This window comes from Mustela nivalis, assembly GCF_964662115.1.
Source record: "Mustela nivalis genome assembly, chromosome: 8".
Lineage (NCBI taxonomy): Eukaryota > Metazoa > Chordata > Mammalia > Carnivora > Mustelidae > Mustela > Mustela nivalis.
This window is the reverse complement of record NC_139027.1, coordinates 5,586,924-5,613,759: the sequence shown is the minus strand read 5'-3', so window position 1 is coordinate 5,613,759 and position 26,836 is coordinate 5,586,924. Positions and strand designations below refer to the sequence as shown.

The 26,836-nt window shown below is 44.9% G+C and overlaps 1 protein-coding gene across 3 annotated transcripts in view; it reads left to right on the top strand.

The window, feature by feature from the left end:
• The window catches only part of MBOAT2 (membrane bound glycerophospholipid O-acyltransferase 2), a 115,930-nt gene that overhangs the window by 69,327 nt on the left and 19,767 nt on the right, over window positions 1-26,836 (top strand). For 2 of the 3 annotated variants that reach the window (XM_082743650.1, XM_082743649.1), the window contains 3 exons: window positions 14,186-14,281; window positions 25,297-25,352; window positions 26,573-26,627. In XM_082743650.1, the coding sequence (XP_082599776.1) occupies window positions 14,186-14,281; window positions 25,297-25,352; window positions 26,573-26,627 (207 nt within the window). The remainder of the gene's footprint in view (window positions 1-14,185; window positions 14,282-25,296; window positions 25,353-26,572; window positions 26,628-26,836) is intronic. The other variant, XM_082743648.1, reaches the window with a different exon arrangement.

Here is a 26,836-nt window from a genome sequence, read left to right as displayed (position 1 = left end):
TTATTTAGGATTTTATTTATTTATTTGTCAGAAAGAGAGAGAGCACAGGCAGGGGGAATGGCAGAGGCAGAGGGAGAAGCAGGCTCCTTGCCGAGGAAGGACACCCCCCTCCCACCGATGCAGGACTTGATCCCGTGACTCTGGGGTCATGACCTGAGCCACCCGGTGTCCCTAAACTGTTAATTGTAATACTTCAGCAGAAACATCTCAAAATGTGTTATTGAGTGCAAGTAAAAAAAATAAAAAAAAGAGAGAGACCAGTTTCACATTTATTAAAAGTCCTTTAAATGTATAGCTGGATTATTAGAATAAATAATATGGGAAATTATCAAAAAGATTTTAGAAACCCGACATTCTGATAATGGTCTTAAGACGAAATTTTGCGACTGCCAGTAGTTTGTACAAATTAGACACACGCGTTTCCCTGAAGTTCCACTGAAGTGGTAGGAAGCTGTCCGAGGCGTCAAGTCCAAGACAGAGGTGTAAGGACAGCTGAAGCCCCAGGTGTACACAGAGGACGGTGCTGTCGAGGGGCCTGCCTGTCCTGCCCATCCGGGGATCGTTCCAGGAGAGCGGCTCTGTGGGCCTGCACACAGCTCCGCTGCGACGAGCGTGTCGTTCCCTTAAACTCTGGAACTCTGTGCGCATATGACGTTCTTGTTTTTTTTTCTCCTCTTTTTATTAGCGTATGACGTTCTTATAAATAGGGACGAAGGAGGAGGTGAGCCCCCTTCGGGATGTTGATTTAACTTTCAGAAACTGTTGCATAGAAAAACAATTCTGCATGTCTCCATCCACAGAAAAACGGCCACATGAAAACAGACTCAATTAATCATAATGTTTTTAAATAGAAAATGTGGATAATTTTAAAGCAGTGATCTTTCCAAGTCTCTGCTCCTATAAATTATTTATTGAGTACTTTTCAGTCTGCACTTCCCATTAGTGCCATCTTTAGAGTTAAATCTAATGCATCACCAATATTTAATTTTTAGTTCTTAGCTTATGTTTATTGCTGAGATAAAAAATAGAAAGGCTAGCTAGATTGGGTGAATTGTAGTTATTTAATTTGAAATGGTATTTTCTATAAGTGGAAATGTGTTAATTGTGGCTAGAAAATTGGGGATCAATTTTGAGAGAAATGGATTTGATCCGTGGGCTTGGAGAATTACTTACTTACAGGTGTCTGTTTAAACTGAGTGGAGTCTCTCTTCAAAATTACCCAATAACCCATGGGCTTCAGGATCATATGACACCAGTAGAGGTGAAGTTTGGAGATACCAGTTTGAATAAAATTAATCCTTGACTTAAAGGCTTTTGTGACCCACTGGCAGTTTTAACCTGAGCTTCTGTCAGCATCGCGTTCCCAGCCGGCAGTGCCAAGGAGACAGAGGAAGAGGACCCGACCAGATCAGGGATGGTTTAGCAGCAAGCAGTTTGTACAAGAACAAACTGATATTTAAAGTGACATGGAGCCCTAGCTCACCAAATTAATTAATGCAAAAACAGCACCAGTAGAAAATCATGACCGACTAGAGACAACACTGGTGGTGACAAACTTGTCCTTCCCCCATCACTGGAATTTCTGTGATCTGCCTGTGCGCACGTGTGATGGGTGCTTTGAGTGAAGATGGAATGGGAGAGATGGGCTGTGGGGATCGGAATCACAAAGATGCATCCAAAGTGACTTAAGTTTTTGGGGGCTAAGCAAGGGCATGAGAGATGGAGCTGTTTACCAGGACGGAGAAGACCATGGAGAAAGCGAGAAAGCGGTTTTGGTGGGATCAGGACTTCTGCTTGGAACATGTCAGGTTCCAGATGCTTACTAGCTAGGCAACACCTAGTGATGTTAAGTAGCTTGCTGGTTGTTTGAGTTTGTTTGATTAGTAGGCGTAGCTAGGCTGGAGCTTGAGACCCTGGAAACTGTCAGTATACAGACATATGTGAAATCACGTGGTGGGGAGACATCCTCATGGAAATCTGTCACTGAAGAAGAAAACCAAACCCGAGCCTCAGGATGAGGAGAAATACACAAAGGAGACTGTATACAATGTGTTTGTTTCCAAAATAAGTTTAATCAACTTTAGATAGAATTTACCTAAAACAAAATAAACCACCAGTTCAGTTCCAGTGTAATTAACATGGGACAAATGCATAAACCGTGTAACCACCATGCAGATCAAGATAGAAAACATTTTTACTCATGCCCTGAAGTTCCTTCCTTTCCCTGTGTAATCAGTCCAGCTCTGTCTCCAGCAGCCAGTGATCTGCTTTCTGTCACTAGAGATTAGTTTTGCCTGTTTTAGAATTTTGTATAAATGGAACTCTACAGTATGTCATCTTTTGCGTTTGCCACCCGCCCCCCATTTTTAAAAAACTCCGCTTAATGTTTTAAAATTTGTCCATGCGTGTTTATCAACAGACTGTTCCTTTCCTGCTGGGTGGTTTTCCCAGAAAACCACCATAATTTATGTATCCTTTTACCTGTTTATTAATGCACTTTTGGATTGTTTCAGAATTGGGGCTAATATGAGTAAAAATTCTAAAATATTTTTGTACAAGTCTTTTTTACAAGTCTTTGATGGATAGGTGTTTTCTTTTCTTTTTTTTTTTTTAAAGATTTTATTTGTTTATTTGAGAGAGAATGAGTGATAGAGAGCATGAGAGAGGAGAAGGGCAGAGGGAGAAGCAGACTCCCCATGGAGCCTGGAGCCCGATGCGGGACTCGATCCTGGAAGTCCAGGATCATGACCCGAGCCGATGGCAGTTGCTCAACCAACTGAGCCGTTCAGGCGCCCTGGATAGATGTTTTCATTTCTCCTGCATGTGTATAGCAGAATAATTTGGGGGACTTAGGGTGAAGGTATTTTTAATTGTATAAGAAACTGCCAAACTTTTCCAAAGTGATTATATGGATTTTCATTCCCCCGGTGAATATTGAGGACACCGGTTGCTTTATAGTCCCAGCCCCACACTTGATTTTATCCTACTTTTCAGTTGTTGTCATTCTAATGGGTGTTTAATGGTGTCTATGATTTTAATTTAGATTTCTCATGATGAATGATGGCAAGCGTTTTTTTCTTGAGCTAATTGATCAATCAGATACCACCTTTTGGTACATGTCTGTTCAAGTCTTCTGACTTTAACTTTCTTATTTTACAGTTCATTCAAAATTTTACATTTCAGTATGTCTTTTGTCGGTTTTTTAAAATTTTATTTTATTAAAATTTTTTTAAAGATTCTATTTATTTATTTGATAAAGAAAATCACAAGTAGGCAAAGAGGCAGGCAGAGAGAGAGGAGGAAGCAGGCTCCCTGCCGAGCAGAGAGCCCGATGTGGGACTCGATCCCAGGACCCCGAGACCACGACCTGAGCAGAAGGCAGAGGCCTTAACCCACTGAGCCACCCAGGCGCCCAGTTTTGTTTTGTTTTGTTTTGTTTTTAAGATTATTTATTTATTTATTTGACAGACAGAGATCACAAGTAGGCAGAGAGAGAGGTGGAAGCAGGCTCCCTGCTGCGCAGAGAGCCCAATGTGGGGCTCGATCCCAGGACCCTGGGATCATGACCTGAGCCTAAGGCAGAGGCTTCAACCCACTGAGCCCCTCTTTTGTCAGTTTTATGAACTATGAGTATTTTCTCCTGGTCTGTGACTTGCCTTTTCATTTTCTTAGTGGTGATTTTTTAAATTAAGTTTTTAATTTCCATTCCAGTATAGTTCGCGTGCAGTGTTAGGTGACTCTGAGGGAGGGCAGTATAGTGACTCAGTGCTCATCATGATAAGTGTACCCTAGGGGTGATTTTTGAGGAACAGAATTTTGAAATTTTGATGAAGTCAGCTTATCAATTTTTTATTTTGTAGAATTTTTGTCTTTTCTAAGAAATCTTTATCTGCCCTAACATCATGAACATTTCTAGAAGTTTTATAGTTTTATTGTTTAGGCTTAGATCACTGATCAATTCTGACCTAATTTTTGTGTATGTTATGAGTTAAAGGTTGAAATCAATTTATTCCCATACATATATCCATTTGTCCCAGGAATGTTAATTGCAAATGCCATCTTTTCTGTATTAGATTGCAGCTCCTCTCTCTGTGTGGCTTTATTTCTGGACTCTGCTCTTTGATCCACGTGGCTAACTTTGCACAAGACTTTCACATCAGAATATGGACTTGACTTTCTCCTTATTTTGCCTTTCCAACCCTCTGTATATACTTCCCCAAGACCCTGTTTGCTTATATGCTTTTTGTTTTATAGTGTTCCATGTATTTTTAGAGTTGTTTCAAATACTATGTAGAAATGTAAAGCCTACAGATTAGCCAACAGTGTGTTTGAAAGAGAAGAGCAAAATTTCAAGGTTTCACAACTACATCTAAGTACCTGATTTCAGGACCTAAGTATAAGCAAGCAGAGTCTAGGAAAAGCTAGACAGAGGGAAAGGCAAAATGAGGAGAAGATGAGGAGTTAGAACACGGAGGTGTAAGCCTTTTCTGGAGCTGTGTTTCTGCTTAGGCCATGCAAGCTCTTGTGCCTTGGAAAACCAACAGTTCAATTTCATTTCGTTAACAGTTTAATTTGATGGTAAAGTTTAATTGATGTTAATGTTAAAACTTATTTGTTCGATTTTGTCTTTGTTCCCACTAGGATTTTGAACTTTTTGGTGATGTTACCTGTTTTCCTCATTTGGGAAGAATTCTTTTTCCCTCAGCATTTCTGGTTCATTAATCCCATGGTCCCTGAACTCTCTGTTTTTTCCCGAACAGTTTCCACTCTGTAGCTGATAACGTAAATGAATAAATATTTTAGATGTGATTTCTCTTTTTGAAATGAGGCAGTAATTCAACATTTATATTTAACAAACAAGAAAATGTTCTGTTCGAGAACCCATCTGATGCTGTTGCTTTAGTTTTGTTATAAGTAATAATTATATCAGGATGCTTTTGGCTGCAGAGAGCAGAAATCCCAGCCCGCGGTGGCACAGCAGTGTGAACAGTATAGAAAGATTCACCTTTCAAAGCAAGAAGTCATGAGGCAAGGCAGCTCGTGTTGGCTAAGTCAGCAACTCAGTCTTAATGAGGGCATCAGAAAGCTTACTTAACTTTTCTATTTTGCCATCCTAGCATGTTGGCTTTGTCCATAGGCTAACTCCTTTCATAAGCTAAAAGTGGCTGCCGCGCTTACAGACATGCCAGTAGGCAAGGTCGTACTCCAAGAAAGGAGCAAAGCCTTTCCGGAAGCTCTGTGTCAGGTTTCATAGACCAGACCCAAGTTTTATGCCTACCCATAACCCAGGCAGTTGCAAGAGGGTCAAGATCACGGTTGATTGAGTTAGAGTCGTCAGGATTCCTGGGTGTCGCCTTTTTTAAGTAACTCTTGTACTGTCACAGGTAGGAAGAATAAAAAGTGACAGGGCCATTCTTTACATCTAGGTCTATTCTGTCTGGAGTTTATTTGCACATGTATTTTTCTGTTTAAAGACACTCTGTGAAAATCAGACATTGAGCCTGGCCCTTGTGATCACACCAGGCACATGTGTGCTGGCTCATCCGTCTGCTTTCCTCTGCTCATCAGCAGAGGGCAAAGTCAAAGGTGTGCCCCATCACCTTGCCCTATGATCTCACTTAAAAGAAAACAACAGAAGTTGAATGTGCTTTGCCATTAGATCGGAATGTGTTTCAGTTGCAGAAAATGGGGGGGGGTCACCCCCTGGGATTCTTGCTGGATTAGGTTGTTCAGAGCGGAAGCAACAGCTCATTGGGTCATTAAAGAATCGGGATTCTTCTCTTGCTCCGCGGTGCTCTCCGAGCCTGTTTCACCACCCGCGGTGACAAGATGGTTGCTCCAACAAGCACTAGATCTGCTTTCTGGGCAGAAAGAATTCAAAAGTGTGAAAAGCCACACCAGCTGTCTCTTCCCTTTTTTGTTTTCAGGAAAACTATCCAGCACCATACATTAGAAATACGTTGTGAGCCACAGATGTAATTCGCAATTTTCCAACACTGGCAGTTTCAAAAGGAAAAAAGAATACATTTTATTTTATCCAATACAGCCAAAATAGTATCATTCCAAAGTATAGTCGGTATAAAAATTCTTAAAGAGAGCTCTTAAATTCTTTGTGAAGCCTTCAAAAAGCAGAGCGGATCGTGCAGCTGTAGCCGTCTCCACGCAGACTAGCCCCAGTCCAGGTGCCCCGTGACCACCTGCAGCCCGGCCGCAGTGCGCCGCGGAGTGTTAGTGACTCCCTGGCTTTCTGGGGAAACGAGATGCATAAGTTCACATACACAAACTTGCTACACATTTTACTAATACAGTGAATAGATTGTTCATGATTCATAATAAAATACACAACACTCCTCATTGTAAATTCCACGGAGCCGCTGATTCTTGCAGCATACTTCCGCTGACTTCTGCCCAACTCTCAGCTGCTCAACCCCCATGCGGCAAGATCGGACTAGACAGAAGTACTTGTTTGCCATCCGGTTCAGTGAGGATGCTGCTTATGTCGTGGGCAAACAAACGCAGTTAATACGGATGTCGGCTGTCATTTCTGTTTATGTGAGTGAATACGGTGAAAATCGGACGAGGAGGATGTAGGTCGGAGCTCCACTCGACTGTCCACGTGTGAGCGACTTCTTTACTGCCTCAGTAATAGCTTTTGCGTAATGGGAGTCTATTTCCTCTTTCTTTCTTGTTCACAATACAATGGCTGTAGTCATGACGCCCTTTTAAAAGTTGAATATGCTTTTCTAGCATTTTCTTCATTTTCCCCCCATCCTTTGTTCAACATTTTAACTATAATTCAGATCCATCAAATTTCCCATGAATATGTTAGGCCTCGAGGGTCATTACAGCTGTTGCAGCCATTCAGCAATGCTGCCGTGGACACACCTACACAAATGGACATGAGAGTGGCCAAAGAAAATGTCATTTACGAAACCAGGCAGTGAGTGCAGTTTGGTCTACAGCCTTTAGTTTGCTGATCTTGGTTTAAACGATTGATCGCAAAGGTTTATAGTGTTTGCCCATTTTTATAGTGTAAATGCTACTGCCCCTGTAGCCTTGAAGTGACTCACTTAAAGTCCCTCAATGGGGGTTGGGAAGAAATGCTCAGTAGCTCACCGTTCTAGATATTTCCATCACGCAGGTGCAGGACATGCGAATAGAATTGAGGATGATAAGAAGGAAGGAATTGAGACGTGATGAGTTTTGAATATTTAATGCCTTTGTAATACTGTTTATTTAGTTTATAATAATGGCTGTGTTTAAATACCAATTGACAAAAATTCTTAAACTATCAGCTTTCATGAGCTGAGCTCGTGTGAACCAGATCTAGAACACTCTTTCCAGTGGAGACCATATTGGACAGCACAGATCTCAGTCTTTTCCAGAACGTCAGCAGAATACACGTCACAGACAAGATCTGTGTATCATGGGGCGTGCCTGGGTGGCTCAGTGGTTAAGCCTCTGAGCCTTTGGCTCAGGTTATGATCCCGGGGTCCTAGGATGGAGTCCCACATCGGGCTCCCTGCTCATCAGGGAGTCTGCTTCTCCCCCTCCCTCTGCCTGCTGCTCTCCCTGCTTGTGTGCTCGTGCTTTCTCTCTCTCTCTCTGTCAAATAAATCAATTACATCTTTTTTTAAAAAAAAAAAAGAAAGAAAGATCTGTGTATCATGCCGCTCTAAGTGCAAGAGGCTGGGCATTGAACATTTAGCCTTGTGGCCTCTAGAGTAGAGGAAAGCAGGGGTCAATGGAGACAGAAATGCACATGGAGTGAGTCACCTACACTCTACAGTTGTGTTCTGCCACACAATTGTGTCTACTACAGTTGTGTTCTAAAACTTCTTCAGTGATATACCAGTATGTCTTTATATACACACAAATGTGTGTAGGGTTTTTTAGTACCTAAAACGGGATTATTCTTTAGTTCACTTTTTCTGCTTCACTGATCTTTATTGTGTGTGTGCATATATGGATGTCTTCTTACTCACTATTACTGAATTCCATAGTGGAGCTTTCTGTTTATTTTATTATTTCCATTTATTTTAACAATATCGTATTGGAGACATGTATTTGGTTCTCTGCATATCATTAGTGCTTTAATAAGTAATTTTTAAAAAGATTTTATTTATTTGACAGACAGATCACAAGTAGACAGAGAGGCAGGCAGGGGGAGGGGCGAAGCAGACTCCCCACTGAGCAGAGAGCCCGATGCGGGGCTCGATCCCAGGACCCCAGGATCATGACCCGAGCTGAAGGCAGAGGCTTTAACCCACTGAGCCACCCAGGTGCCCCAGTAATTTTGTTTTTTAAAATAGACTCCACAAAGTGAAATTGGCAGCTCAAAGAATCTGTACAAATTGTGATGTATACTGCAAAATCACTCATCAAAAACAGAAAAGGGGCTGTTTAAAATTTCATCCCACCAACTGCATTTGAGAATGCCTGTTTTCCCTACCCAGACTGGATAGTGCCTGTTTTTAAACTTTTGCCAGTGATACTGGGCAAGTATTATCATTCTGTTCTATTCTATTCTATTTAGAGCACTTGACCCAGTGAGAGAATGTGGGTGGGGAAGGGGCAGAGGGAGAAAGAGACTCCCAAGCAGGCCACACACCCAGTGTGGAGCCTGACGCAAGGCTCAGTCTCATGACCCTGAGATAATGACCTGAGCTGAAACCATGAGTTGGATGCTCAACTGACCAAGCCCCCCAGGTGCCCCTAATTCTTTTTTTTTTTTTTTTTAAGATTTTATTTAATTGAGAGAGAGAAAGCATGAGAGGGGAAGAGTCAGAGGGAGAAGCAGACTTCCCACTGAGCAGGGACCCGATGCAGGACTCCATCCTAGAACTCTAGGATCATGACCTGAGCCAAAGGCATTCGATTAACTGACAGAACCATCCAGGTACCCTGGGTGCCCCTAATTCTGATATGCATTTCTGAGTGATTATTATGATTTCCTGATCATTCCTTATCTTGAATCTCATTTATTTATTTTTTTAATTTATTATTATTATTTTTTTTGTAACCACTATGCCCAACATGGGGCTCAAACTCAGGACCCTGAGATCGAGAGTCATCCTTTCCTCCAGCCTAGCCAGCCAGGCGCTGCTCATTTATTTTTCTAAATGGACTAACTTTATAATTTTTTTAAACTCTATTACTTACTTGTTCACATTCTCATCCATTTTCACTTGATTTGTTAAATCTTTTCTTGTTGATCTGTGGGATTTTTTAAATTAAAGATATTAATCTATATCTAGTGAACAATTTCTGTTGCTTATTTAATTCTCTGTCATCTGTCCTATAGAAATTTCCAGTGTTTATAGAGTAAATATTTGTCAGACTTTATCTTCATGGCATTTATGATTTTTGTCATGCTTATGAAGATTTTCCCATGCCAAGATTTTGAGGGTATTTCTCTGTATATTGTTTTGGTACTTTTTGTTGTCCTATTTTTTTTTTTTTACATTAATATGGATGTGTGTGTGTGTGTGTGTGTGTGTGTGTAGGGTGAACCTGGAAATTATTTTTATTTCTGAAAGGAGAACTAACTTTTTAATCTCCTTTCCCTCATTCATCCTTCTCCCACCAATTTCATGTACTAGCTTTATAATAAACAAAAACTTGTGGTTGAACGAGGCCTTTTTTGAACTTTCTTCTCTGTTTGGTTAATCTTTTGATCTGTTTATGAAACAATACTACGTTATAAATCACTGTGACATGTTCTTTTATCTGCCGCAATCGGGCAAGTCTTCCTCCTTGTATGTTTGTTTAGTTTTCCAGAAGACCTTGAGAGTCCACTGGTCAGATCCCGCTGAAAGTATTGTCAGAATTTTGATTAGGGTTATGATGTTAAATTTAGAAATTAATTTGATAAGAGTGGAGTTTATGTTACTGGAATTTTCAAAATAAGTCTAAAATTAAATTCATCGATACTAACACATTCTACTTCTCTCCCACGTCAGCCACTTCCATATGCTTTCCCCAGGAATCAGTAGTGTCTCGGGGCTGACCCAGTACCGGGTGTTTTGACAGTTTCCTTTATGCATGAGGAAAGCGGCCTTTTCTCTCAGTTCGCTGACAGTTCTGGTCCTTTTCTCTCAGTTCGCTGACGGTTCTGGCCCTTTTCTCTCAGTTCGCTGACGGTTCTGGCCCTTTTCTCTCAGTTCGCTGACGGTTCTGGTCCTTTTCCCTCAGTTCGCTGACGGTTCTGGTCCTTTTCCCTCAGTTCGCTGACGGTTCTGGTCCTTTTCTCTCAGTTCGCTGACGGTTCTGGTCCTTTTCTCTCAGTTCGCTGACGGTTCTGGCCCTTTTCTCTCAGTTCGCTGACGGTTCTGGCCCTTTTCTCTCAGTTCGCTGACGGTTCTGGCCCTTTTCTCTCAGTTCGCTGACGGTTCTGGCCCTTTTCTCTCAGTTCGCTGACGGTTCTGGTCCTTTTCTCTCAGTTCGCTGACGGTTCTGGCCCTTTTCTCTCAGTTCGCTGACGGTTCTGGTCCTTTTCTCTCAGTTCGCTGACGGTTCTGGCCCTTTTCTCTCAGTTCGCTGACGGTTCTGGTCCTTTTCTCTCAGTTCGCTGACGGTTCTGGCCCTTTTCTCTCAGTTCGCTGACGGTTCTGGTCCTTTTCTCTCAGTTCGCTGACGGTTCTGGTCCTTTTCCCTCAGTTCGCTGACAGTTCTGGTCCTTCCATGGAAACATCGTTCGTTCTACTACATGCCGTTCTCTGTACTGACGATGCCTTCTTTTCCCTTTGGCTCATCATCAAGATAATAAAGACATAACCAGCCCTTTCATACTGAATCAACTGCATTTGCGCTAGCCGGTCCGGATATTTTATCGTAAAGCGCGGTTAGCTGTGGGACACCGAGCGCGTCCCGCGGAACGACTTGGGCTCGCGCGGCTGACAAACCCCCACACCACACTCGGCGGCGTCACGGCCGCGCGTTGCTGTTTCTCGGGGTCCGTGTGCTGGCGGGGCTCGGCCGGACAGTCTTCGCTCGCGGACGTCGGGAGGCGCCGCTCCGCGCCGGCCGGGACCCGGGCCCTGCGGAAGCGTGACCGTCGGACACACGGAGCTTCCCTGCGGCCGTGAAGTGGGCGGCGCGCCCGGAGGCCGCGGGGGCTGCGTGGCCGCAATCTGAAGACCGTCCTGTGGCCCCCACGATTTCCGTGTGTCCTACGCGAGAGGTAGCTCCCCTGCTGAGACCCCCAGGGGGTCGCCTCCGGACGGCGTCAAGCTCGACCCGTCCGTCTGCTCAGCCAAGCCGCTGCTCTGCGAATGAGGCGTCCTCCGTGCGCTCCGCAGCTCCGCGCGGGAGCCCCAGCGCGCTCGCGGGGCAGGCCTGGGCCCCCTGCGCCCAGTACCCAGCCGTGAGCGGTGAGCGGATGCTTGCAGGGTCCTTCCGTGAAACGAGGACAGGAGTGCAAGTGTCTTAGCGATCTCTGCAGCAGAGCGACGGGGACGTCCAGCTGGACACCTGCTACCCGGTGCTTGAGGGGTGCCCCGTCTCGGCCCTGCCAGTTGGTCTCTGTGGCTCTTTCTCCACACCCTGGCCTGTCATTCCTTCTATACAAGAAACAGCCAGATTGTGCGGTGGAGCAGCTTTCTTTGCCCGCCACCTACCAGTAGAGGACTGGGGACAGAAAGTTGTCTTCATTTTGAACTGCTGCTCCTTTCCATCCCGTCTTTCTGAAAGGCTCCTGGGAGCTTCCCGAGTCTGTAAATCTCCTGCATTAGACAGAAGCTCCTCCCACGGACCTCTTGTAGACCGTGTCCTTTCACTGTGGTCTGAAAGTGCTGTGTGACAGCACCTTCCAGGTTCTAGAAAACGTTCTTGCCTGGCGGAGAGTCTAAGATGCATATCCTGAAGATTTGGGGAACTGTTGCTTTTCCCGAGAGGTTTTCTAAAGATGTGCCCGTACATCTTCCTGAGAAGTCATTAAAGGTTACTCTTGACTTTGTCTTTACTGTGATTACTTTGTGACTACTTTGTGACTGGAAAGTACAAAGTACTTTCAGTACTTTTGTCCTGAGCCCTTTCTATTTTTGTCTAAATTCTGCTGAAAACCTGAATACTGCTCAGTTTTAGCTCATTGCTCTATCTGCATACCTCGTTGTACGCATCTAGAAGGAACCCGTTGGCACTGTTGGCAAACAGTATGTGTTCTGTGTTCCATGTTGGAGTGACCAGCAGTGTTAGCCAGTTTTTGTAGCTTCCAGGGACCGTTTCCTGACTGCCCTTCCGATCTGCACTCGCCGTCTCCTTCGGGCCTTTCCACTTCCCACCCGCACCCAGTCCTCAAACCCATGCTCTGTGTTCCAGATTTTTATTGTGATCACCAACTTGTGCTCTGATTCTCCCACTCTGCACAACTGTGGTGGCCTAAAATACATACGTATGTTCTTCCGCTGGTGATTCTGTGGGTTGGGAATTCAGGAAAGGCTCCGCTGGATAGATCGTCTCTTAGGGATAGACATCGGCTTCTTCACTCACGTCTTACGATCTGGTGTCTGTGTCACTCTCTCTCCTACACGGCGTCTCATCCTCCAGAGCCTCTCCATGGGGTGGTCTCAGGACAGTCGCACTTCTTTCACGATACCTTCTTTCACGACAGCTAGCTTCCAAAAGGCAAGAAGTAGAAAGTGCCAGGCCAGTTACCGGCTATGCCTGGAACTAGCGAAGCGTTACTTGTGCGGCCATCTACTGCCAAAGGAGCTGGAAGGCCAACCTGGATTCAAATTGGATAGAGAAATAGACTCTTGTTCAAAGGGGGAAGCAGAAGATTGGGTCGTAGAAGAGCCTATGAAAGGGAGACATTGTTGTGGGCATCCTTGGGAAACACAATCAGCCACATGGTTTTTAGAAATTACGTTAAGATTGATTTGTCAACACTGTGTGTGTGAGTAGGCATGTGTGCTACTTGGCCAGATACATTTATCGGGAGTCTGTCAGCTTTGTACAACATTTGAAAGAGCTGTCCTCCTTTTTTTCCCTCCCTCAGGAATAATTAAACTAGATCGAAATTACCTATTTGTCTAAAGTTAAAAAGATTTCTTTTTAAAAACAGTATTTATTTATTTGAGAGAGAGAAAGTGCATGTGCGTGTGAGTCAGGGGAGGGGCAGAGGGAAAGGGAAAGTGAGAGCGAATCCTCAGGTAGGCTTCCTGCTCAGCAGGGACGTGTGACTGGATCCCAGGACCCTGAGGTCATGACCTGAGCCAAAATGAGGAGTCAGACACTCAACTGACTGAGCCACCCCGCACCCCAAGTTTTTTTTAAAAGATATCTCTCGTGAAACCACCTGACTTGCCTACACAGGAAACTTAAGAATTTTAACTTCCCCAGATACGTTGGGCTTTTCCTGTTGAGTTCTTCTCTGTGATCAGTGTGTAGAAAGTCCTCCCCCAATCTGAAAACGTCTGGATGTTTATCCACATTTCCTGTGTGTCTGCTTCTTCCGTGGTACAGTAGTTCTTCAGACGTCTAGAATGATGCCGGAAAATGTTGAGATGATCGTCCTCCCCGCTCACTTGCACTGTAGCCTTCATGCCACGTGGTCTTGTGTGTTCTAGAGTCTGTTTCTGTTCTCTTCATTCTGATACGTAAAGTCTTCCATACCCTGTGTTTAATTATTGTAACTCTGTCCCAAGCACCTCGAGAATCCGAAAAATCACTAAATGTTCACGCCTCTAAAACATGAGTAAAAGCCACCTGATCCACACTAAGGATGTGTGATTTTAGACTTGAGAACAAGTTTTTAAAATCCTATTAGGAATTTGTTTAATGTGTAATTTAGCCAGATATTTTTGTGCCAAATTGTATTTTCTAAAAAGAAGGAGGAGTAAATAGAAGAAATACCAATACTCACAGTTTTATACTTGTGACTATGACTTGCAAATCTATAATTTGGTCTAGGGAGGTCTTTCAGAAGGAAAAAAATAATAAAGGCCTTAATTAGAGGCATCCACCATTGAAGATGGTACAAAATCCACAAATGTAAACTGAAATAGAACTAGTAAAGAGTTTTTACTTTTTACTGAAGAAAGCTATTTGTGGAGTAGATCTAGAAATATTTAATTTTTGAACCATTTAAGTTTTGAATCATATGGTTAATAAATTACCTTAAAATGTATTCTTTAACAAAATGAATCTTTTACTTTCACTAATCTAGTTTATTTTTGTTTTCCAGATATTGTTTTGTGTTTGCTTTGGGATACCTCACAGTGTGCCAAATTACTAGAGTCTATATCTTTGATTATGGACAATACTCTGCTGATTTTTCAGGGTAAGAGTAACACTTTTAACTCAGTTGCCTGTTTTTCTCTCTTCTAACTTGTTGGTGAAAGGACAACATACAGTTGTATTTAGTAGTTCAAATGAAAAGTGATTGACAGACATTTTAGTTGAAGATTGTTTTATGAATTTAGACTTTTTTTTGAAGATTATTTGAGAGAGAGAGAGTGAGTGAGTGCAGGCACACAAGGGAGCCTGAGCAGGGGTGGGGCAGAGGGAGAGAGGGAGAATACCCAGCAGACTCCCCACTGAGTGAGGAGCTTGACATGGGGCTCGATCTTACAACCCAGAGATCATGACCTGAGCAGAAATCAAGAGTTGGATGCTTAACCAAGAGAGCCAACCCAGATGCCCTAAATTTAGATGTTTTCTTCTTGTGAAGTGGTCTTTTATGGTGCTGTATAATCACAAAAAGAACTTGTCCTTTTAAGTTGACATATATATAATTTCTAAATATGTAGCAATTAAATTTTTCTATGGCATTGATATTGGAAGCATTCTCTAATTTTATGGAAATTTTTGCCATCAGATGTAACTGTCAAAAACCAGCGCCTTGGAATCTGTCCTTGATTCTCTGTTTCTTTCTTTGTTCTCCTAAGCCTCTTTTGAATTCACCAGCTTCTACATAAGATCTGGTCACTTCTTCTTGGTTCTTAATAGCCCTGGAGACTTTTCTTTGGACCAAAGGTCCTTGGCCTAGCCTTGTCTTCTGAATTTCCTGGAGAAGACACTTGAGTGTATATTTTACTTGTACGCATTTCACTTTTGTGGAATGTTCTACATTCTTATGTCTAGTATTCCACTGAGCCATGGAAATAACTTCTGCCTTTTGTTCCTTCAAAAGGCAGGTAGTTCCTCTGTGGTACTCGTTGTCCTGTAACAAAACTGATTAAATGTCTGCTTCAAGGTAAATGTAGTCCAAGTCCCTAAAGACTAACTTGCTCACCGTCTTTATAAAAGGACCTCTGCTAAGGATAAGCAAAGTAGAAAAAATAAAGTATATCATGGGATCGATGAAAAAGAGTAAATTCAACAGTAGGAATAGACCAAAGTTGTATGACCTTAGAGAAAAATTACTGCTATGAAACAAGAGAATTTTAGAAGTTGAAATTTCTTTTCTCCTTCATGGGATTCAAGTAGATTTTACTTTTTAAAACCGATTTCTTGCATACAAAAGAACAAACAAAACCAAGCCCAAACGAACCAATTAAATACACTAAAAAAACTAGTTAAATTAGTGATATGTTGAGTAGAATAAGGAAATATACCTGGAATTCAGAAAAGGAGAAGAGATGCTGGTGATTTAGTGTATAAGTAATAGATATTATAGAAAAAGAGCTAATGGGCTGTATCAGTGAATATGTTGAGCCACTGAAAGTCTTTGGAATTTGAAGACGTAAGCCAGGTTGCATGTTGTCGTTGGGTATAATGCAAGTAGGAGCTAGTTGTGAATACTTAAAAGAGTCAAGGTCACCTAGTTTAAGCCTCCGGGAGCCGTTACCTTGGTGGTCTCATTCATCGGGGTCTCCTTAGTGCTTAGCACATAGACACTTCCTGAATCAGTAATAGTAATACCTTAGTAAAGAAGAATGTAGAAAATACAGTGAGAAGAATGGGGGGGCGGGGAATAATAAATACAATGTGAGCAAAGCTCTGTGATCTAAGAGAGAAATTTATAGCTTCAGTGTTCGCCTTATAATGAATTTAGAAATGAATGAAGCATTTAGAATGAAATAGAAGCAAAAAGCATCCTCCTGACAAATTGAGTTTATGCATGTAGATCACAGAAATGTTAGCTCTAGCAACTGGAGGTGAGACTGTAAAGTTAGGAATTTCCCATTTGCCTTCTCGAGTGCTCGGACGATGCACCCGCGTGCCGGGGCGCGAAGCAGGCCTGGCTCTGCCACCACTGCTCTGTCTCTCTAGCTTATATTTTGGGATCCCACATTCTACTTCATTTAAAAAATACCATGCTGCTTGTATTTTTAAATGGCCAGATTGACAAAGTAATCCAATGTCGCCAAATTGAGGTCATGAATGCAGTTGGCGTGAGTACAGATTGGCAGATTGTTCGCTGGGCCCTCCCCACCCCTCCTCTGATTTGATCCTGGCTGTTACCTTTCTTCTTTCTCTCACCTGACGTTCTAAACTCTGGTTCACTACGCCTCTCTAGCTGGGGATAGGCTCCCTGCTGTTTAAGCAACAGCCCAATTTCAGTGACTTGGTGTGGTAATGATAAACGTTTATTTCTCAGTCACGTGGCAGTCCTCTAAAGAGGGACCCTTTGCTTCCCGCACTGATTTAGGGAAGGTTCTTTCCCAGGGCTTCACCTCCCCTCGCATCCCTGGAATCCTCCCGATGACGCTGACAGATGTGCTGTGCACGAGCAGACGAGGGCAGGCCTCCTCACCGCTGCTGCCGGCATCCTACTGGAAGGGACCGCTTACGTGACCCACAAATTAGAGGGTAGTTTGCAGTAAGAGCCAAAGGCAGGTTTAAAAATAGCTTTTTCTATGACATGGCTTGAAATATTTTGCTAAAATTTAAAATTTTATCTCAGTATTTAAATGTCATTTAAAATGTTTAAGTATGTGGGAGAAAAACAACAGAGCACGTTAAAGATGGATAGGCTGGTATCAGACTCCCAGTTTAATGTGTAATGTATGTCCCCGAGGAGGAAGCATTTGACCATTGGCAGTAGACTGATACAGATGGGGCAGAGACAAATTAGCCGCAAGAGGCCATCTGGCTGAATGAAGTTGGGAGGACTTTTTTGTTTGTTTGTTTGTTTTTATTGGATACAGGACAGAAAAGAAGCCATCTAGAGGCAAACTCTTCCCCTAATGAAATATTTAGGGATTTAGAAGTCTTGGGTGTGTTTAACACATGAGTAGAAAAGATCATAACTTGATCCTGATTCGGGTAAATATCCAAAATGTTGGGTGTTTGCAGAAGGTAGAGTTGAATACAGTGAACGGTCCTTTGTCCGACGCTCCAGCCCTGAGTTTGGCAGCAGAGGAAGTGAGGCGGGGCTTGTGCTGGGGAATCACGTGGGAGCTCTTTTGTATGAGGCGGTCTTACTTGCATGGGGCACAGGAAACTGATAGTGTGTGTGTGCGCCGCGCGCGAGTGACTGTGCGCACATGTGTGTGTGCGCGAGTGACTGTGTGCGTGTATGTGTGACTGTGCGCGTACTTGTGTGTGCGTGTGACTGTGTGTGTATGTGTGTGTGTGTGTGTGTGTAGTTAGCCATGAGATCAAGATAAGTTTAAAACGATCAGATAAAGGGACTCACTTTTTTTTTTTTTTTAAAGAATGTAGTTATTGGAGAGAGAACACAAGTTGGGATGGGGTTGTGGGGAGCAGAGGGAGAAGCTGACTCTCTGCTGAGCAGGGAGCCGGGTGCGGGCCTGGATCCCAGGACCCTGAGATCAGGACCTGAGCTGAAGGCAGAGGCTTAACCTACTGAGCCACCCAGGCGCCCTTAAGGGACTCACTTCTTAATAGAAGTTTCTTTTCACAGGAAGGCTGACTTTCATGCTAGCCTCAGAAAATAGATACAGGGGCACCTGGGTGGCTCAGTGGGTTAAAGCCTCTGCCTTTGGCTCAGGTCATGATCCCAGGGTCCTGGGATCAAGCCCCGCATCGGGCTCTCTGCTCGGTGGAGATCCTGCTTCCTCCTCTCTCTGCCTGCCTCTCTGCCTACTTGTGATCTCTGTCTGTCAAATAAATAAATAAAATCTTTAAAAAAAAAAGACAATAGATAAAGAAGTATAAAATAATTAAATAGCTTCCCTTTATATCTGCAATAACGAGTTAGCAGATACAATAGAGAAGGGATCCTAGTTTCACAAGCAATTATTAAAAACTATGATATGTCTAGGAGTACATGTAAAAGGAAATGCACAGGACTTCTGTCTAGAAAACCATAAAACTTTATGGTAGGATATAAAAGAACACTAACTGGAGAAACATCTTGTGATTCAGATGGTAAAATTTTGTATTACAAAGATGGTAATTCCTCTCAAATTAATCTGTCGGTGTAAGGCAGCTCAAGGTGGGGTCTTGAGGCAAATGAGATGAACTGAAACGTTTTTCTAGAAGTGTAAGGGCTTGAGAGTAACTATTTCAGTATAAAACATGCTACTGTTAAGGAGCAGTCACTTAAATATTACAGGATTGACACAGGATTAGACAAAGCCATGAAGCCAGAGGAGAGAAACAGACCCATGGGATCCAAGAAATAAAGGTACAGAATAGAAATGTTGGGATTATAGATCCAGTGGGGATGGGGAAAGCCCTTCTTGATTATTCGGTAAATGGTACTGAGACACAAGAAAGAAAGGCAAATGCTGGCATTCTTTGTAGGCAGCTTGTAGACAGAAGCGAGAACAGATTTTTCTGGCAGGAAGGTAATGAGTTCTGATTGCAGTGTGTCGATTTTTGTAGTGCTGAAGGGGTACCTTCATGCATCCACCAAAAGAGAGGTACATGACATAATTTCCCCTTCAAATTAAGGATGTATTTTAGAGCGAATCACGTAGTATCACATTCTTTTTTTTTTTTTAAGATTTTATTTATTTATCAGAGAGAGAGGGGGGAGAGAGCAAGCACAGGCAGACAGAATGGCAGGCAGAGGCAGAGGGAGAAGCAGGCTCCCTGCCGATCAAGGAGCCCGATATGGGACTCGATCCCAGGACGCCGGGATCATGACCTGAGCCGAAGGCAGCTGCTTAACCAACTGAGCCACCCAGGCGTCCCACGTAGTATCACATTCTTAACAAACATTGTATTACCACTTACTCAGCTAGGATTTATTGAGTATGTGCTATACCTTTCACTAGGTGCGAAGTACTTTTCGTAGGTGACAGTCCTGTCCAGCATAACGGACAGACTCCTTGGTCTAAGTTACAGGTGGGATTGTCACATGGACTCCTTTTGTTTTGCTTTGTTTTTATTTGGGGCGTGGCGGGGGAGCAGAGGTCAAGGGAGAGAGAGAGAATCTTCAGCAGGTTCCATGCCCGACACGGGGCTTGATCTCACAGTCTCGAGATCGTGACCTGAGCTGAAATCAAGAGTTGGACGCTCAACCGACTGAGCAGCCAGACAGACGCCCTGCGTGCACGCCTTTTGGAAAGCCTTGCTCAAGCTGAGAGTCTTAATTGTAGGCATCTTTCTGTGCCCTGTGCCGAATCTAGAAGCCCCCCCACCCCCACTCTCATCCCCCTCACCCTCCTGTCACACGGCTCCCACTAACTGTGTTTTAAGTGGGACGGATGTGAATTATTTAGCCGCTGAAACTTAATGTTCCGTGGGTCCTGTTTCATCCCGAGGGAGCATCTCCCTCACCTTGACCTAGGCTTGGTGAGAGGAAACCTCCCGTCCGGCTGCCGTCGGTCAAGTTACCGAGAGCGGTAGGTTTCTAGGCAGCTTGACTGGTCCGGCTTCCACCTTCCCTGAGCCTTCTCCGCTCTTGTGCACACTCGCGGAGCAGCCTACTCTGATGACCCTTCTCGGGGCTCTGCGGGTTTCTCAAGGCCCTGAGCCTCCCACGGGCTGTGCCGCACGGCCCCGCTCTCCGCTCGGAACTGTCGTGCAGCCTGTTCCCTGTGCCCGGGGTGCCCCGTGTGCGCACAGGGCACATGGCTCCGATGCCAGGTTCCCCGTTCGAAGCCCTGTCTCATCTCTGCGCACGTTCCTTCAACGCCTACTTTCTTTCCGCGGTTATTCGCATAGCTGGTCATCTCCCTTGCAACGAGAAAGCCCCCCAGAGGTCGCGCTCCTGGTGGATTGCCGTGTTTGCTAAAGGAAGGTCTCAGCAGACACTTGCTGTGTCACGATACCGTCACACTGCTGCTTTATTTCGTCTAAGCGGTGGCATCATTACCTTGATGGTTTACATAATAACTTGGGGGGGGGGGCAGGGAAATGCTTCTAGGCTCCCGCAGGGATCGCCTCTGGTGGTGGGGTTCGGGTGACTGTTCTGACTTGTGTGGCTGCCCGGGCCCCGTCTGCTCCTCCCCCAGGGGTTTGGGAGGCCCCTCACACGGACGTGCCCGAAACGGACAGCCCCTCCCTGCCCTCCTGTGCTTATACTCAGCTACCTCCATCCTCCTGGGGAGCTGCTCTGTCCAGAAACCTTGGCGGCCTCGGGTCTCAGTGCTGCATCAAGTCCATGGTCAGATCGTCTTCTGACGCTGCCTCTTTACCCTCTGACCACAGCTGGGCTCCACCGCAGACTGCACGTGCCATCACCCTCTCCTGCCTACTTAGCCACCATCCCCTCCTGGCCTTTTTATCCCGCCATGGTTCCCCAGTCTGTGTCAGCCCAGAGCTGGAACACGTCCATTTAAAACCAGGTGACTCTGTGCCAGAAATCCTCCAGTTCATGCATCGCTTGGTTCGGACGGAGCCCATCCTCACTCGCCCCTGCTGAAGCCCTCTGGGTCCCACCTCTGCCCCGCCCTGTCTCCAGCTTCTGCACCTGTCCCTGCTCCGCACCTGCTCCGGTCCTGTCTCTCCCTGGGCCAGTCACATTTCTGCCTGAGGACTGTTGAGCTGCTTTTCCCCCTTCTTGGACGTTCTTACCTCCACAAGCTGTCCGCTTGTTCCCGCTTGAAATGTCACCTTCGGGGTGAGGCTGGTTATTACAGCTGTGCCGGCAATCCCTCTTCCCCTGCCCTGCTCCGTTCCCGTGCCCCGCACTCGGTGGCATCTGGCCTTCTATGCATTGATCTGTTTATTTGTTTCTTATCTCTGTCCGGTCCGTTGTGAGGTTGGTGGCAGCGAGACCTGCATCTTGGGTCTCCAGTGCCTGGTTTATTGTAGGTGCTCGTTGAGCACCTGTTTCTGCATGAGGGAGGAAGGGGAACAAATGAGCGTGGCTCGCCCTTTCCGGCTCGTCTCCCGTTGGATTCCGGGATCCAGGGTGTGGGGCATGTTTGGCTGCAGGGTTTGCTGTTTGTGGAGGAAAGAGATGACTAAGGCGGAGACATGACAGTTCATCTGTGTTGCCAGGGGACTCACACCCTGCAGTGGCAAACTGACCTTTGACCTGGCAGGTGCTTGCCGCATTAGTAGGCACAGGTCTTTAGGGCGGGCATCCTCTAGGGATGGTGGACAGTTAAGAAAGTGACTCTTCTTCGTAGCATTCATTTTCTTTTATTTTTTTTTTATTATGTTCAATTAGCCAATATATAAAATATCATTAGTTTTCAATGTAGTGTTCAACGAGTCATTAGTTGCGTGTCACACCCAGTGCTCATCAGTCACATCATGTGTCCTCCTTAATGCCCGCCCCTGTATTCATCTTCTAATAATTCAGCTATTAACTGTGGTTGAATTCTGTGTGATAGAACTAACTCCTATTATTCTCATTATCTGTAGAGACAAAAGAGATGCGTATAGATGATTGTTAACTTCTGCATCCTTTTTTTTCTAAGTTTTAAGAAGTATAGCGCTATTAGTTCTTTATATAAGAGAGGGCTTTTAAAAAAAATATTACCTAAAGCTGTTTCATCAGTTGAAGTATTTATTTTGAATAGTTCAAGTCCATATTTTCCCACTTTCTTGGAAGAGGGCCAGCAGGGGTAAATACACGTCCACCCAGACACAGTGATGTCGTCATGTAGATGGTGCTGGTGGCTCCACCCACGACCCAGAGCTCACTCGGTGGAGGTTCTCCGTCCACCTACTCGCCCTCCTCCATCCCTCAGACTCCACCCTGCGGGAAGCCAGAGGGCCTTTCTGACTCAAATCAAGTGGTCCCAGACTTTCTAGAACCCGGAAAGGGATGAGCTATTGTAGGTTCTGCCAGATGCAAAATCAACAGGTAGTTAAAATGTCAGTAAAGGTATAAGTGAAATAATGTCTGTTACCAAACAAGTTTTTATGAACAAAGTGCACTGTGGAGAAGACCCACAGCAGGTGATCTCTTTGAGAACATTGGAGTTGTTCTCATTTAGAAGCATTGGCTTTGCACCCTGGGTTCGGCATAGTAAGGTGAGACTGGTTCTCCTTCCTCTCACTCTGTTGTTTCCTGGTCTTGCCCATGCCTGTGTTGGCCTCGTCTGTTCATTTTCCCCTGGTTCACTTTTCTGAGTTCTTGTTTACCTCTTGGTGCCTTACTGAACCTTTTACTGTAGTACTGCCTGACTTTCATTTAGAACTTACTTCTGCAGTGCCTCTCTGTAGTAATTCTGCCTTCTAGCATTTTACTCTCACATTTGCCACCCCCCGTTCCCATTTCATGACAGGTTGGACCAGAGGCAGCAGGACTGTTTAAAATCAAAGGGAACATTCAGGGCTAATGATCACCAGTAAAGGAAATAAAATGATGTTGGGACATTTTTGCAAACTGGTTGGTTCTCTGAGCCCTTGTGTATGCCAGTTGTTGAAGGTGCAGAGATAAATAAAGCATTGTTCCTGGTGTTCAGTAGCCTATGACTTTCGTGGTGACAGGAAAGTAAACAAAAGAATTACAAAACAGTATGATGAATTCTTTCAAGCACGGATGAGAGTGGACAGGCAGGAGGGAGTGTGATCAACCTGTAGAAGGAGTGAGAGATCGTGACTGGACACTTGGAAGAATCTGTGTATTCGGCATTTTAAAAGTATTTATTTAGCACATGTCTTGAGCTAGGCACCGGGGATTCAGTAGTGAAAAAGACTGTTGGTTCCTTACCTCATGGACTTTCTAGAAAGGAAAGAGAGATTTTATTTATTTATTTTTATTTTTTAAAGATTTTATTTATTTATTTGACAGACGGAGATCACAAGTAGGCAGAGAGGCAGGCAGAAAGGAAGAGGGAAGGAAAGGGGGAAGCAGGCTCCCTGCTGAGAGCCTGACACGGGACTCGATCCCAGGACCCTGGGATCATGCATGACCTGAGCCAAAGGCAGAGGCTTAACCCACTGAGCCACCCAGGCGCCCCAGGAAAGAGAGGTTTTAAAACAGCCACTGTAATTGGATAAATGAAATACCCATGCACCTGAAGATATTTGGAAGGAAGCAAACAAGCCAGAGTTAAATGAAGGGCAGGTGTGGGCATCGTGGCTGAGGAGCTACGTGTGGTTGAGCTGTCCATTGGGCTTCTAGTACGAAGTGACCTCACAGCTGGGACTTGAAGAAGGAGCCGTCCTCGCAGAACGTTTCCAGAGAGAGAGGGGTCCAAGTGGATGGAGCAACATTTGGAAAGACTTGGGAGCATTGAGCTCTGCTCCCTGCCGTCTTCCCATCCCTGTTAGGGACGTGCTTCCCGGATGGAACAGCACAGCCTCCCACGACCCGTTCTCCCAGCCCAGCTCCACGCCGGGAGGCAGCCTGCGGCCGGGGCACTGGGGTGCAAGGAGGGCCCGTACACAGGAAGCACATATTTGTATTTTGGGAACATCTCAGCTATCTGTACTTAACAGTTTAGTATGTCACTGTGCGGATAAGCTTCCTTATTTGACCAGCCATTTTGGTATTGTGTCTTGAGGAAAAGAGGGAATTAGAATTTAGAACTGAAGAGTATTTTATAATTCTTTGGTGAGAATGAGGCAGGATGACAAAAGTGATTCTCTGCCCCCAGGGAAGTGGGAATCATCGTTTTTGCAAACCTCGGAGGCCCGTGAGACCTCCTGCAGGCTGACACAGCTCCTGGGTGCTCCTAGCAGGCTGGGGCGGCGGTGGGCTGAGGGCTCGTCTCCCGAGAGCTAGCGGTGTAGGAGGAAGAACTGACTTTTCAGGGAACCCAAGGGGACTCCCCTCCTTTGTGCACTGTTAGAGCAGTTGTCCTCTGACACATGTGAGTGTGTGTATGTGCGTGTAAGAGAGAGAGATCTTGTCTGCTGGGTGAAGAGAAGGAGCTGTAAGTTCTCAGGCGCCGGGCTCTGAGCATCTCATTGCCTCCCAGGGCGTCCTCCTTGGCCACGCGTTGAAGGATGCTTGTGTTTGTCCAGAGGCAGAGCAGACCTTGGCCAGCCTCGTGCTCCGAGCGGGGGGAAGCGGGAGGGCACCGGGTCTCCGTGGTGGGGTCTGGGCTTCCTCCCGCTGCTTGCTGGCGCTGTGGTTGGCCCGTCCTGCCTTCCTGGTGCCGTGGACGCCGTGCGGACTCCGAGCATGCAGAGCTCACAAGCTCTGCTTGTAGGCAACATGGCATTTCCTGGTTTTAGTGAAATTCCAAAAATATAAATGAATTCCTTGTGATTAGTTGTTCTGCGATATGAGTGTCTGTAAGCTAACGTAGTAAAGGATGAATGTGTATGCTGGTGGCTTTCTTACATGGATTTACGTATTCTCCCTGTCCAAGCTATCCATTCCATTACACATCCTAAATTATGGAGAAAAGATTGCCATTTCCTTAACTTGACATCACTCAGAGCCGTCTTTAAAGGGTGCTTTAGGCACTGTCCCTAGGGCGGCTCTCAACAGGCCTTTAGTCCTGGGGGTCCCAGACCAGCGAGCTGGACGCTGTCCTGTTTTTCCCTCCCCCATCCCTCCCGTGCTCTTCTACATTTCTCACCCACCCAATTAATTTTCTACCTTTTCCCCTTTTCCCAACTCACTTTCCACCTGCATGTCAGCTGAGGCAAAAGGCAGCATGGTATGTTGGAAAGTCAAAACCCAGAAGCCAGGGCCATGCCTGATGCCTGGGGCTCTTTCCCCCCAGCCTCTGTTCTATCTCCGAGGGAGGGGCCGGGCGGCGCTGCTTACCCCGGGGGTCGGGGTCGCGGGTGGAGCCTGAGCTGGAAGGAGTTCCTCCCTCCCGCTCTGTCTGCCCGCCTCCTTCCACGCCCTCCCTTTCTCTTGTCCTGTCTTTTCTTCCCTCCTTTCCCCCTTCCTCCTGGACCTTCCCCAAACACAGCAGCCCCTGGACTATCTCTTTGAAATCCCTCCAAGGTCTTTTTGTGTGTTGTAAAAGTCAGCATTTTGTAGTTGTATAAGCAGAAGAAACTCTTTTTCATACATCATAAGTATTATTTTAAGTTTCTGCTTTTAAATACGTGTTTTTTATTTTGTCACAGCCCAATGATGATAATTACCCAGAAGATCACTAGTTTGGCTTATGAAATTCATGATGGTAAGAATTTAGAAATTAACTTTTTGTCACTGAAAGAAATCCTATTCAAATGTACTTTCATCTGAGAAACGACCCTCACTTTCCACTCTGTATTCGAGGAAGTCAGAGAGGGGAGTCTTTAACTCTGCATAGGTTCACTAAAGTGTATTTATTTTTCTGCAGTGTTTCATCTCAGTTTCACACTTGATCCAGTGACAAAAACAGTGTAAAGGAATGGGATCCCGTTGTAGGACCCACATTAGTGGCAAATATAAAGGAAATGGACGTTTGATCTAAATCAAGTGTTATTAGTCCCTGTTTCATTTGTGTCACATTTTTATTAATATTTGAATGTTTTTCCCCATGCCCCTTATCCCTTAATGTATACACACAGTGACATCTGTTTTTAGCATAAATATTTGTAAGTTCGGATTTTATGTCTTCCGTGGATGGACACGTTGCCATAGGAAATGCTAACAGTCTGGGCCATGAGTCACAACTTCGACTCTGGTTTCTTCACAGACTGGAGGAGCGTCCCCATGAGACCCGTCACTTGTAGTGGCCCAGGGAGCTTCTGGCACGGGACGTTTAGCCCCACAGTATACATCGCCTGTCCTGTACCCTCTGGTACGGAAGACCTACAAATAATTTTTAAGGATCGTGTTTGCCTCTTAATTTAGTCCTCCTTTGGTCTTTAAATTGGGCTTAGAATCGAGTAAGTGGTTGTGTAATTGCAAATCCTATCCCCTCTTTGGGGAGAGAAGGTAAAGAAATGGATGGAGAAGGTATATGAGTCCAGTTTTCATTCCTCAGAGTCATGCAGAGGTAAGGAAATCATTCCTTGCTTCATGTTGAGCTTCTAGCCCTTAATACCGATTAGTCATTGAAGCCATCTAATAATAGATCTTAATGCCCCCTTTTGAAAGTCATAGTGTTTGCTATTAAATATGCTAGCATTTTAGAATTTTTAAGTTAATAATAATTTCCTCTAGAGAAGGGTCAGGTTTGTGCCCTGACGTGTGTTATTTATCTCCTACAGACCTAGATGTGTTGGGTTCCATGATGCTCCTTTGATATGACTGAACCTGTGTTGCAATGAGAAAGAAAGGAACCAGTTATTCAAAAATTGGGATTATAGCTTGAATTTCCATTGATAAAAGCTGTGCAAGTGTGAATGGGGAAAAATGCCATTCTTTTCTTGGAAACCATAATTGATAAAGGTACCTGTTTTTATTTTTCAGGGATGTTTCGGAAGGATGAAGAGCTGACATCCTCACAGAGGGGTCTAGCTGTGAGGTACGTGCCCTCTTACTGTGTCCAGCCTTGGTTCATGCGGTCTCTGCCTGGGATGCGCTTTACTCTCCCAGCTAAGACTGACTCATCGTGCTGGAGGTACCGACTTTGGAAACCAAACCTTCCTCCCTCCGCACACCGCCCTGACACCAGATCTTGCTAGGTTAGGCTGCGAGTGCCTTCTCAGGCTCTCATGGCACATTGGACCTACC